General features: G+C 44.4%; 1 protein-coding gene across 1 annotated transcript in view; it reads left to right on the forward strand.

The window, feature by feature from the left end:
* LOC139416576 (ephrin type-A receptor 2-like) overlaps positions 1-12,731 on the forward strand; it is a 38,936-nt gene that overhangs the window by 18,148 nt on the left and 8,057 nt on the right. The window contains exons 4-10 of the mRNA XM_071165401.1: positions 7,804-7,959; positions 8,208-8,567; positions 9,772-9,899; positions 10,187-10,355; positions 10,578-10,671; positions 11,243-11,298; positions 11,386-11,511. Of these exons, the coding sequence (XP_071021502.1) occupies positions 7,804-7,959; positions 8,208-8,567; positions 9,772-9,899; positions 10,187-10,355; positions 10,578-10,671; positions 11,243-11,298; positions 11,386-11,511 (1,089 nt within the window). The remainder of the gene's footprint in view (positions 1-7,803; positions 7,960-8,207; positions 8,568-9,771; positions 9,900-10,186; positions 10,356-10,577; positions 10,672-11,242; positions 11,299-11,385; positions 11,512-12,731) is intronic.

Below are 12,731 nucleotides of genomic sequence, written 5' to 3' on the forward strand. Positions count from 1 at the left end.
TGTAATTCCCTTACATCTGCTCCATTGGTCAGCTAATCCTTTTTACTATTTCCCCACACCTTAACCCGCACACCCCACACCTTGACCCCCACCATCCCCCTCTCTCCACCCCCCTCCTCTCTCTGTGACCCCCCTGGCTTCATGTTACTACCATACCTCCCCCATCAGAGAGACACTTTGTTCTACTCAACTACTCCTCCACCACCCCCTAATACACCATTGAGACGTTGTCCTGCTTATGCAGCATTAGTGGCAACACGTAGAAATTACAGAGATGCAAAACAACTGAAAATGGGAGCCAAAAATACATTTTTGTCAATAAGCACGCTTTTCATCTGAAAAAGTTCGTAACAGTTCGTGCATATAGTATGATGACATTTTGTACAGTTTTTGTTTAGTTTTGGCTTTCAGCAAGTTTTTTTTTTTTTTTAGCTGTTTGTGCACATAAAAAAATTCTGAAGCTGAAGTCTACGCCCCTTCGTCGAAGATTGGTTAACAGTAGGGATTCTTCAATGAAGTGTTAGTGTTCAACGATAGACTCATTTTCACGTGCACGTTTTTTACTTGAAATACTGCACTTAATGTCTTAGTTAGATGTAGAATTGTGCGACTAAGATCTTGGAAGAAATGTATGCCCGATTTCTTTATTTCTTTTATTAATTCAGACTATTTTGAGGAAGTATATACAGGCTTAATTTTTTAATTGAACCTTTTATTTAACTAGCTAAGTCAGTTTAGAACAAGTTCTTATTTACAATGACGGCCTACCAAAAGGCAAAAGGCTTCCTCCGGGGATGGGGGCTGGGATTAAAAATAAATAAAAATGTAGGACAAAACACACATCACGTCAAGAGACACCACAACACTACATAAACAGCATGGTAGCAACACAACATGGCAGCAGCACAACATGGTACAAACATTATTGGGCACAGACTACAGCACAAAGGGAAAGAAGGTAGAGACAACAATACATCACACGAAGCCAGAGGTGTGGACTCGAGTCACATGACTTGGACTCGAGTCACAAATAGGATGACTTGCAACTCGACTTTGACTTTAATACCAATGACTCGTGACTTAACTTGGACTTGAGCCTTTTGACTCGACCTGACTTGATACCCTCCCCAAGCCCAAATATAAAAAATTATGCTATTAAAAAAAGTGTGCATCGCATCAATTCTTCATTTAACGGATTACAGTTTGAATCGGACAGCAGCCAATCAAATTGTGCCAGCTGAGAAAAATATGTGTGTGGCAGTGCAGAGGAACGTCAGCGGGTGAATTCAGATGGAGCTCTTGGAAAGATGATACCCAAAATTATTATTTTCGGATATAAAGACGACGCTCTATAAAAAACGGATTGCAGCTTGCAAGACATGCAGGGAAAAAATTACAGACGGAGGCGCAACAATTTCCAACTTTGTTCGACGTTTGAAGCTGCACAAAGAACGGTAAGTCGTGGCTAATATAGCCGACAGCTATATAATTTATAACATTACTAGTATAGCATGTAGGCTAACATAACGTTAAATCAATGAGCCTCCGCACAGTCAATTAGTGTGGGAACGTGATCATTGCACCCAAGATTGAGCTACAACTGGCAAGGCAGTTGGTAGCCTAAATCTTGCCTGATGTTACTGCTGTTCCTAAAACCATTGACATACGTTAGCCTACTGTAACCACACAGAGTGTGTGTGTGTTAAGGTTGGGAGATTGTGTACAAGCCTACATCGCCCGATTGCGCCCCATAGCGGTCCTCGATAGTTGATCACTAATGGGGGGGAGGCCTTTCTCATGGCTACCCATGTATTTCCAGGGAAATATAAAGTTTATTTGGAAAGTAATAAATATATAGATTTTTTAAATCATTCATGATTTGCGTAAATGTAATATACTAACTATTACTCTTGTTAAAAATATGAATTGCTATTACATTTGGTGAAGAGCACATTATGACTTGTTTAGGACTCAAAACTCAAAGTTTTGGACTTGAGACTTGACTCAGAATTGCCTGTCTTGACTTGGGACTTGAGACTTACTTGTGACTTGTAAAACAATGACTTTGTCCCACCTCTGCACGAAGCAGCCGCAACTGTCAGTAAGAGTGTCCGTGATTGCTATGGCTCTCAAGATGGACAAACCGTACTATTGCCGGTCTTTTAAGGGTGTATGCGAGCTTGTTCACCTAGCCGATTTTAGTTAGGCGCCAGCCGACCCAAAGCATGCGGTAGGTAGCCTTTAGCCATTTCGCCTCGCTCACTTCTTCCCCTCTCTCTCTCCTTTGCTCACTCCTGTATTTGTTTTAGTTGGCTATTGACTCCCGGTAGTCAAGGACAGTTTAACTCACTACTACCCTGAGGCAGACATGACCCTCATGTGCTTTAAAAGCTAAAGAGCCCAGGACTTGAATTCAGCTTTTTTTCTTATTCTCTAGAGCACCCCCACTTAACTCAAGTCCTTGGGGGATTTTCTGTTGTCCAACCACTGAGTACCCATTCAATCATCCATCGGTCCGTGCATTCATCACGGTCTCCATCTCCATCCATCTTAACTCCGGCTGACAAACCAGCCAACTCCACTTCCAGAATCCACCAGGTCCCGCCAGTCACTCACTATAAATAAGCGCCCAGGCTCTTTAGACACAGGACCTCTCAAATTACAACAGGGCCTACCTCCCAGGGGAACCCGAAGGGCAAAAAATACATTCTCACTTAAGTTTCTCAGCGGTCTGGCTCTTAAAGAGCTTAACAGACTTTTATTTAGTTGAAAAATGCACTGTGTTTTTACTCCCAGTTATGTTCTCTTTGAAAACAACAATGTAGCTCTCTCCCATATTCTTTCCCTGGACTCTATTTGTGGCTGTGACCACCTTCCCTCGCATGCTTTGATTGGCTGCTGGATGAAGGAAGCTCAGCGTCAGCCTCATGCTTCCTGTTGTGTCCAGCAAAGATTAAGCCCCCTCCTCCTCCCCTCTCTCTAGTTCCTTTTAGAACATTCTTTTACCCTTCTTCAGTTTCTATTCTTCTTGAATTCAGAAACTGGTGGTCACTGACTCCTGGTCATCACGTATATTGGATTCATTTCCTGTGATGAAAGGCAGTAAATGGGCCTGAACCCTATGGTTCACCGTCGGGTGGTGTATTCTGGAATGACTGTTGATTACAGTCTCTGACTCTTACAGGCTGACTACACCACTCACGTCACGTGGGCAAGCGTTGCAAAATAAATTTAGACATAAATGTTATTCAATTATTGCACCCACTGCCCCTGTCTGCGTTGCCAAGGGCTAAAATTGAAGTCTGTTCTATTTCTGATGCAGATCGCGCTGCAAGTCCTGCCTCTCCCATCTCCTCATTGGTTTATAGAAGCAGGTACCCATGTGCCGTCACCTCATTGGTTATACCCACGTGGGAGACTGAAAGACTAACGAGGTCAGTGGCAGTAATGCACCTAATTTATGAAAGTTGCCAATCGCAACATAAAGTCAAAAGAAGAAAAAGCCTGGGAGGAGAGATGACTAGAAATGATTTGGTTGACCATTTTATGTGTGGATTAATTGGCAGAGTAAAGATTGTGCATTTCAGGTAAAATAACTCAATGTTTATATCCCAGGACAAATTAGCTAGCAACAGCAAGCTAGCTAAATAGGACAAATTAGCTAGCAAGTGCAAACTAGCTAGCTAAATTGACATAAATGCTTTTCGACCTGTCCTCAAATTAATATAATTGGTTCAGAGTTTGTTTTGATATTTTAACCTGCGCGTCGTGATCGCGTTTGGTGTGGGGGGACAAAATGCATTTATGCACGATGACGCACGCGTGCAGCCGGTATGGGTTCCGTGTTAATGTATTTGTATTTATTAAGGATCCCAATTAGCTGTTGCCAAGGCAGCAGCTACTCTTCCTAGGGTACAGCAACATTAAGGCAGTTATATACAATTTAAAATATGTTACATTTCATAACACTTTTCACAGGCCACTACTCTACTACCAGATATCTACAATACAAAATCCATGTGTACGTGTGTGTAGAGTGCGTGCCTTGTGTGTCTGCCTTACACCATCATCCCAGAAACCCTAGACCCACTCCAATTTGCATACCGCCCCAACAGATCCACATATGATACAGTCTCTATTGCACTCCACACTGCCCTTTCCCACCTGGACAAAAAGGAATACCTATGTGAGAATGCTATTCATTGACAACAGCTCAGCGTTCAACACCATAGTGCCCTTAAAGCTCATCAATAAGCTAAGGACCCTGGGACTAAACACCTCCCTCTGCAACTGGATCCTGGACTTCCTGACAGGCAGCCCCAGGTGGTAAGGGTAGGTAACAACACATCCGCCACGCTGATCCTCAACACAGGGGCCCCTCAGGGGTGCGTGCTCAGCCCCCTCCTGTACTCCCTGTTCAGTCATGACTGCACGGCCAGGCACAACTCCAACACCATCATTAAATTTGCAGATGACACAACAGTGATCTGATCACCGACAACAACGAGACAGACTACAGGGAGGAGGTCAGAGACCTGGTCGTGTGGTGCCAGGACAATAACCTCTCCCTCAACATAATCAAAACAAAGAGATGATTGTGGACTACAGGAAAAAGAGGACCGAGCACTCCCCCATTCTCATTGACGAGGCTGCAGTGGAGCAGGTTGAGAGCTTCAAGTTCCTTGGTGTCCACATCACCAACAAACTAACATGGTCCAAGCACACCATGACAGTTGTGAAGCGGGCACGACAAAATCTATTCTCCCTCAGGAGACTGAAAAGATTTGGCATGGGTCCTCAGATCCTCAAATGATTCTACAGCTGCACCATCGAGAGCATCCGGACTGGTTACATCACTGCCTGGTATGGCAACTGCTCGGCATTTGACCGCAAGGCCCTACAGATGTACTGGGCTGTACGCACTACCATCACTGGGGCCAAACCTCCTGCCATCCAGGACCTCTATACCAGGCGGTGTCAGAGGAAGGCCCTAAAAATTGTCAAAGACTCCAGCCACCCTAGTCATAGACTGTTCTCTCTGCTACCACACGGCAAGCGGTACCGGAGCGCCAAGTCTAGGTCCATGAGGCTTCTAAACAGCTTCTACCCCGAAGCCATAAGACTCCTGAGCATCTAGTCAAATGGCTACCCAGACTATTTGCATTGCCTCCCTCCCTCCCGTCTCCACACCACTGCCACTCTCTGTTGTCATCTATGCATAGTCACTTTTTAATTAACTCTACCTACATGTACATACTACTTCAACTAACCGGTGCCCCCACACATTGACTCTTTACCAGCATCCCCCTGTATATATTGTTATTTTTTACTGCTGCTCTTAAATAACTTGTTACTTTTCGCATATTCTTATCCATATTTCTTGAAACTGCACTGTTGGTAGGGGCTTGTAAGTAAGCATTTCACTAAGTTCTACACCTGTTGTATTCGGTGCATGTGCCTAGTAAAATTGGATTTTTGATTTCATTTATGTGTGTCTGTGCCTGTGTTTCTCTCTTCACAGTCCCCGCTTTTCCATAAGGAGTATTTGTATAAAAAATGTTTTAATCTGATTTTACTGTTCACATCTGTTACCTGATGTTCCATGTAGCCATGGCTCTATTTAGTACTGTACGCCTCCCATAGTCTGCTCTTGACTTGGGGATTGTGAAGAGACCTTTGGTGACACATCTTGTGGGGCATCTATGGGTGTCTGAGCTGTGTGCTATGTGTTTAAACAAACAGCTCAGTGCATTCAGCATGTCAACATTTCTTAGAAAAAGTGATGAAGTCATTCTTTCCTCCACTTTGAGCCATTCGAGATTTACGTGAATATTATTGTTAGCTCTTCGTGTACATTGCTGTAATCTCCCCGCAGCCATGACCAGATGCATCGCAGCCATTCTCATTCCCCCACCATTGCTGCAGCACAGAAATAGCCTAGTCCCCTCTATTGTTGCCATGTGACATTTCTACTATTTGCAACAAGTGTTTATAAAAAATGTAAAGAAAATTTTGAATGGCTTGACATTCTTCTGCCTGCTGGTTGCTTGTGAAAGAATATGCTAATGAGTTAGCTGGGAGCCTTTTGGTGAGGCTTGAAGGGAAGGGACAGAGGTATTTGTTGATTACCAGTGCGGAGGTCAGAGAAGACGGAGGCCTATGGATTGGGATTCGAGATGGCAGCTGTTTCGTTTGCCCACTCGCAATAGGATTCGATACCCTTCTTTCTTTCTATCCCTCTGCTGCCCTTCTGTTTCTCTGTCCCGCCATGTCTTTTCGACCTTCGAGATCTTGTTAATGAGTAGTCATGAATGTTATAGAATCAGCTGGCAGAGAATGAGAGGAAAGGGGACGTGAAAGAATGAGTAACAATCCAAAATCTTTTCATGCTTCGATTTTTCTCTCAACTAAGAATGCACTACTGTCATTCATGTTCGCCATGTCATCCTACTGCCGACAAATGGCAACTGCAACTTGTAGGCCTCAATGAGGCAAAAGACGAATGGAGCGAAGGGAACGTCGCATAGTTACTTGAATAAATGAAATGTGGGTGATTTTCTTTCAGGAGAGTGTGAGGTTACTTGCGTGTTCCAAGTAAACTTCAGCGAAGGCGGTAACTGATCAAAGCTGATATTTCTCTGAGAATAGACATCGGTGTCCTTCTTGACTTGCCCCTGGTGTTACCTTTTGGATGCAGACACTGGAACCATATATCATTGATTCTTTACATATTTCACCTTCTTTCTCAGGTCATTCCTCCATTGCCTGTAATCAATTTCTCTCGCCTGCCCCCCCCCCCCCCCCCCCCCCCCCCCAATGTCTGATAAAGCAATGAAGTCAACCTAGGAAAAGAGAGCTGGCTGAAGAAAGGATGCTATTTGAGATAATTGGAATACAGACCCATATTGCAGGGCCTGGAAATAGAAGAACCAAAGCAAACAGAGTGTGTGTGTGTGAGAGAGGGCAGGGGAAACAGGTGAAGAGAACAGTAATCCTTCCTCTGAAGTCAGATTTGCTCGCCGTGTGTGTGTAGTCATGTAAGGGGATAGAGCACAGACATGACCAGAAGCCATTGGAATGTTTTTGGAGCATTTAAGGGCGGCCTTCTCATTTTCACTTTCCTCCATGAGACCCTCAAGAGATTTCACGCCGTCTTACTCTGATTCCAACTACTGTTGGTGCACAGCTTGAGCTTACCTGTATCTCTCCCACTATATTCTCCCATGTGTGAAATCAGCAGACATCTTATCTAAGCGATACAGTTTCATATTTGCACAGGGGTCTTTTTAAAAGATGGCTCAAGTATGCACATAATGGTTTCACTTATTCATTTTCTCTCTTTCTGATTTCTTTTCCCACTTGATTCTGGCTTGCAGTCCTCTTTTTTCTCTCCTCTTCTCGTGGAGTATTGATGGCTGACTTACAGTCCTGGAAATGTGGGAAGACTGGTTGTATTGGTTTAGAGAGCGAGCGAGAAAATGGGGATGGTTTAAAGGTTTAAAGAGTAATATTATGGCTGTTGTTTCTGCACCAAACACCCACTCGGATGTAGGAAAACACTGTAATAATCATCTACATAAACATTTGTTTTTTCATCCAAATGGCACCCTATTCCCTTTATAGTGCATTACTTTTCATCAGGGTTCATAGGGATCTGGTCAAAAGCAGTACACACCATATAAGGAGTAAAGTGCAATTTGGGATACACACTATGTTTTCCTTGCCATGTTTTAATTTCCCGTTTATTAAGTAGTTCCCCTCAGTTCCTAATGAAAGTCTCCCCTGTGTGTGTTGTGTTTTCAGAGTGTCAGCCAGGCTTCTTCAAAGCCTTCGTGCCCAGCGACACGTGCAAACTATGTCCTGCTAACACCCAGCTGCTGGGCTCCGGGGCGCTGCTCTGCCCATGTGCAGAAGGCTTCTACCGCGCTCCCGACGACCCGGCAACAGGGCCCTGCTCAGGTTAGGAGGAGGAAGGTGTCCATTTTAGGAAAATGACTTTAATGTGCACTGTCACCATTGGTGGATCCCACACTGACAACTAATGAGAGTTTTTATTGCGCTCATAGTGCTCTCTTAACCAAAATAATGACATAATGACACTAAATAGAAAATCACAGAATGCTACAGTGGTTGACATAATGATGACATTAATCATACATCATGAACTAACATACTATGCATCCATTTTCCTGCTCCTGTTGCCTTAGGCCTGCCCTCAGCGCCACAAGAACTGGTCGCCACGACCACCCAGCTGGCCGCGGGCAAGCTGCATCTGTCATGGAGCCCGCCAGAGGACACGGGCGGCCGTACTGACATCACCTACAGTGTGGAGTGTAGATGCTGTGATGGCGCCACGTGCCAGCCGTGCGGGGAGAAGGTGCGCCTCGAGCCAGCCAGCTTGGGCCTGATGCACACCTGGGTGGCGGTGAGCGAGCTGGAGCCCCACCTCAACTACACTTTCACCGTGGAGGCCCACAGCGGAGTGTCGCTGTTTGCCAGCCAGGTGGCACCGCGCTCCAACAGGCCCCCGTCCACAAGCACATTGACCACTGCCCTGCACTACACAGGTGAGTCACCATCAGTGTTGGGATTTATTACCTGAAAAAGTAATACATTACGTATTACTCATTACATTTACTTTACAGTATTACTTTGTTACTTTTATGAATCCAGGCGAAAGCTATGATCCCTTATTGTTGTCACCTGTTAAACCCACTTCAATCAGTGTAGATGAAGGGGAGGAGACAGGTTAAAGAAGGATTTTTAAGACAATTGACACATGGATTGTGTATGTGTGCCATTCAGAGGGTGAATGGGCAAGACAAAATATTTAAGTGCCTTTTGAATAGTTTATGGTAGTAGGTGCCAGGCACACCATTTTGAGAACTGCAATGTTGCTGTGTTTTTCACGCTCAAGAGTTTCCCATGTCGATCAAGAATGGTCTACCACCAAAAGGACATCCAGACAACTTGACACTACTGTGAGAATCATTGGAGTCAACATGGGCCAGCATCCCTGTGGAACCCTTTCGACACCTTGTAAAGTTCATGCCCTGACGAATGAAGTCTGTTTTGAGGGCAAAAGGGGGTGCAACTCAATATTAGGAAGGTGTTTCAAATTCTTGTACCCTCGGTGTATACTCTAAGCAAAACATCTGTACAGATTTCCAATCTTTTCATTCAAAATATTTCTCTCGAGCTGCCAGCTCTGTTTATAGACCGCACGTACACTGACCCATAGAGATGTATAGAGGGCCCACTTGCCACAAGACGGGAAAGCCCTCTATGGGCAAAGATCAGAGGTGCGTCCTCTATAAATTTGTATGGAAAACAGCTGTCATGCTTTTACTCAAAACAGCCTTTCTCCGCTCGCTCGAGAACTTAAGAGGAAACGAGACAAGTTCGGATCATGGGTTTTGACAAAAATAACTGTAATAATATTACCCAATTTGTAAAAAAGTACTGTTACTTTACGCCGTTACTCATAAAGTAATCTGATTGCAAAACACGTTACTTTTGTAACACTTTACCCTCAACACTGGCTACCGTACTTAGGAGTAATGGTAGTAGAAGTAGTAGAAACTTTTTAATTATGCATGATCAAATGGGATCTGAAATGTAGTTATGGCTTCTCATACAAGCATGATAAATAAATACTCTCACACATATTGCAATGAAAGCATTTCAAAAGCTCTTGGTTGGTTGAACCTGTGAAGGATATTGCACAACGTCTCGGTATTGTTGACATCTCCCCTCCTTCCTTCTCCTTAGACCCCCCCAAGGTGACGTCCATGCGTCTGGTCGAGCGAAGCCCCACCAGCCTTTCCCTGTCCTGGGCTGTAGCCCCCCACAGGCCCCTGCCCCGGCCCACCCGCTACGAACTCAGCTACCGCAAGAAGGTACAGTACCACCCACGCCACCACTAGCGGGTGCATATTTTTGCACTGTTCTATTGTATGTCTTTTGTTATATAAGGACTTAAAAATGTAATGTTGTGATAGTGCACAAAGGAAAGAAAGAGTAAGAGAGAGAAAATGAGCGGGGTTTCATGGAGGATAAACGCCACATAAAGGGAGCAATATCGCATAACAAAATTATTATTATTTTGAGTCCTTACTGAAACCCAGTGAATCAATCATGACTTATCTCATCTTTCAATTCTCTCCCCCCTCTCCAACTCTTCCAGGATGACAATCTGGATGTGACCACGTACACTGTTCTGATTCTGGAGAAGAGCTCTGTGCAGATCAGTGAATTGTCCCCAGCCACGGCTTACCTATTCAGGGTCAAGGCCCTGAGCCCCGAGGGCAGCCCTGGAGGATCCATGGAGGATGAATTTGAGACCCTGCCTGATAGTAAGGATGAATAGCCATATGAGGCTAATAAGGGGAAGGGAGAATGATAGGATGCTATTTGAGATGATTGGGACACCGCCCCATACTACAGGGCCTCGAAATGAAAGAACCAGTGTGTGTGTGTTTTTTTTTTTTGTCGGGGAGTGTGTGTTTTTTTTTTTTTTTTTTTTTTTGTCAGTGTGTTACCATTGTGTCTCAGGGTTTGTTGTTGATGTGCCACAGTGCCCCAGAGCAACACGGCGGTCATCTTCGGAGCGGCAGTTGGCGGAGCGGCCATGTTGTTCATTGTGGTGGTCGTCCTGCTCGTACGCAAACGGTTAGCAGCAACCTCCTTTCTGCCCCTCGCCCTTTGCTTCTCGCCCCTTTTGTTAAGCACCTCCATAACACTCACCCCTTCACTGGTTTCCTTTCTCATTCTTCTTTACTTTTGCCCTTCTCTCCCCTTCCTTTTGCTACTATCTCTGTCTGTTTTCCAGCACTCACTAGGGGAGAATTGGCATTGAGTGCAGCTTGTCATTGCTCAATGAGTATACTCTAACAAGTAGTGGCTTTGAATGGAAGCGGGCCCAAGTGGCACATTGTTTTGGAATAAGAGCTGGTCGGCTCTTCTTGTGGCATACTGTAGCAAATCCTTCAGCACAGCAGCACTCCGCTATCTGTCCGTCGATCCGTCCATCTGTCTTTGACACGGCTTAGGAAACACAGACAGGCTCCAGTCTTTATCAAAGCTTTCCCTCAGTGAATCGAGGCGGCACACACCAATGACTAGGCGTCTTTTGAAACTAGCTGGAAATGGAAGGATAAAAAGAAAAACGGATAATTCGTTTTTGGAGCGAGATGATGATGACGATGATAATTACTGATGATATTTCTTTTCTGTTATTCAGGAGAAGGAACTCCCATACAAGACAAGAACCAGAAGATACTTACTTCTCTAGCTCAGGTAGACAAAATAAAATAAGTACCCCTCTCTCTCTATGTATTTTTATCTTTCTTTCACAAATGCCCATCTATTCGTATTCTTCTCCAGAGCAACTGAAGCCGCTAAAGACCTATGTGGATCCGCACACGTACGAGGACCCCAACACAGCCATCCTCAAGTTTGCCAGCGAGATCCATCCCAGCCACGTGACCAAGCAGAAAGTCATTGGAGCTGGTGAGTTCAGAACTAAGTTAAAACAATGTACTTAAGGGCTAAGGATGAAGGAGTTGAAGGGTTTTTCCATCCCCTAAGTCCCAGTTTATATTTTTATTTGGTGTGTTAAGGCTACAACTTGAGCTCTTGAGTGACAGTGGGTAGACCATTCAGATTGGTATTGATGGATTGCGTCTTCAACTTGCATGTTTAGACATAATTCAGTGTGGCAACTCTGCTTGGCTTCGGGGACCAGTGCTTTATCTCCAAATCCACATTAAATAATAATAAGATAAACAAAAGTAACTGGAGCAGAAAACTGAGTATTTGAGAGGCTATAACCCCTTGAGCCCAAACTCCTATTCTGCAAATGATAGTTTTATTGCAGTGTGACAACATCTGCCATTCTGCTCTTTGAACCCCCAACATCCACCTCCCCTTCTCCTCCCCAGCCGTGCTCTGTCCTCTGTGACAGCTGATTCCCATGCTCCCACACAGGCCGCAAGCCTCCACCAATGAGAGATGAAAATGTTTAATCTAACCTTTGTTTAACTAGGCAAGTCAGTTAAGAACAAATTCTTATTTACAATGACGGCCTATCCCAGCCAAACCCAGACGACGCTGGGCCAATTGTGTGCCACCCTATGGGACTCCCAATCATGGAGAGAAACACATATTTCTTACACAATCCCACAATAACACACCTCTGTGAAAGGCCCGGAGCAAAACAGCTCCGGATGCTTTCTTGTTTACTTTCTCCGTACACAATTTCCATAACCCTCGAGAGACACTAAAGGTAGGGCTGGGTGATATGACCTAAAAATCATATCTATTTTTTTGTTGTATGTTTTCTCTAAGTTTGAACAAAGTGAACAGGCTAGCATCCTCTTCAAACAGTTGGAGACGGAGTTAAGGGATGTGTTCAATACCAATTCAACTAGCAATTTGCTAGCTAACAAGGTAGAACGGTTGAATTGGTATTGAACACATCCCTTCACTCCGTCTCCAACTGTTTGAAGAGGATGCTAGCCTGTTCAGATGTTGGAATCAGGTGGCCTACCTTATTTCTCAGAATGAGATACGAGAGAACAAGTTGCCAATTCCTTATAGAATTGTGTTTAATGCTTATTTCACATTTATAAAACAGACTAGACGGCTAGTATATGTCTTTGGCTAAAATGCTGCTAGCGGTATGCGATACTGCAATGCCACGCTCAACAAACTGAGCATGAATTTTTCAG

The sequence above is a fragment of the Oncorhynchus clarkii genome, chromosome 9 (genome assembly GCF_045791955.1).
Source record: "Oncorhynchus clarkii lewisi isolate Uvic-CL-2024 chromosome 9, UVic_Ocla_1.0, whole genome shotgun sequence".
Classification (NCBI taxonomy): domain Eukaryota; kingdom Metazoa; phylum Chordata; class Actinopteri; order Salmoniformes; family Salmonidae; genus Oncorhynchus; species Oncorhynchus clarkii.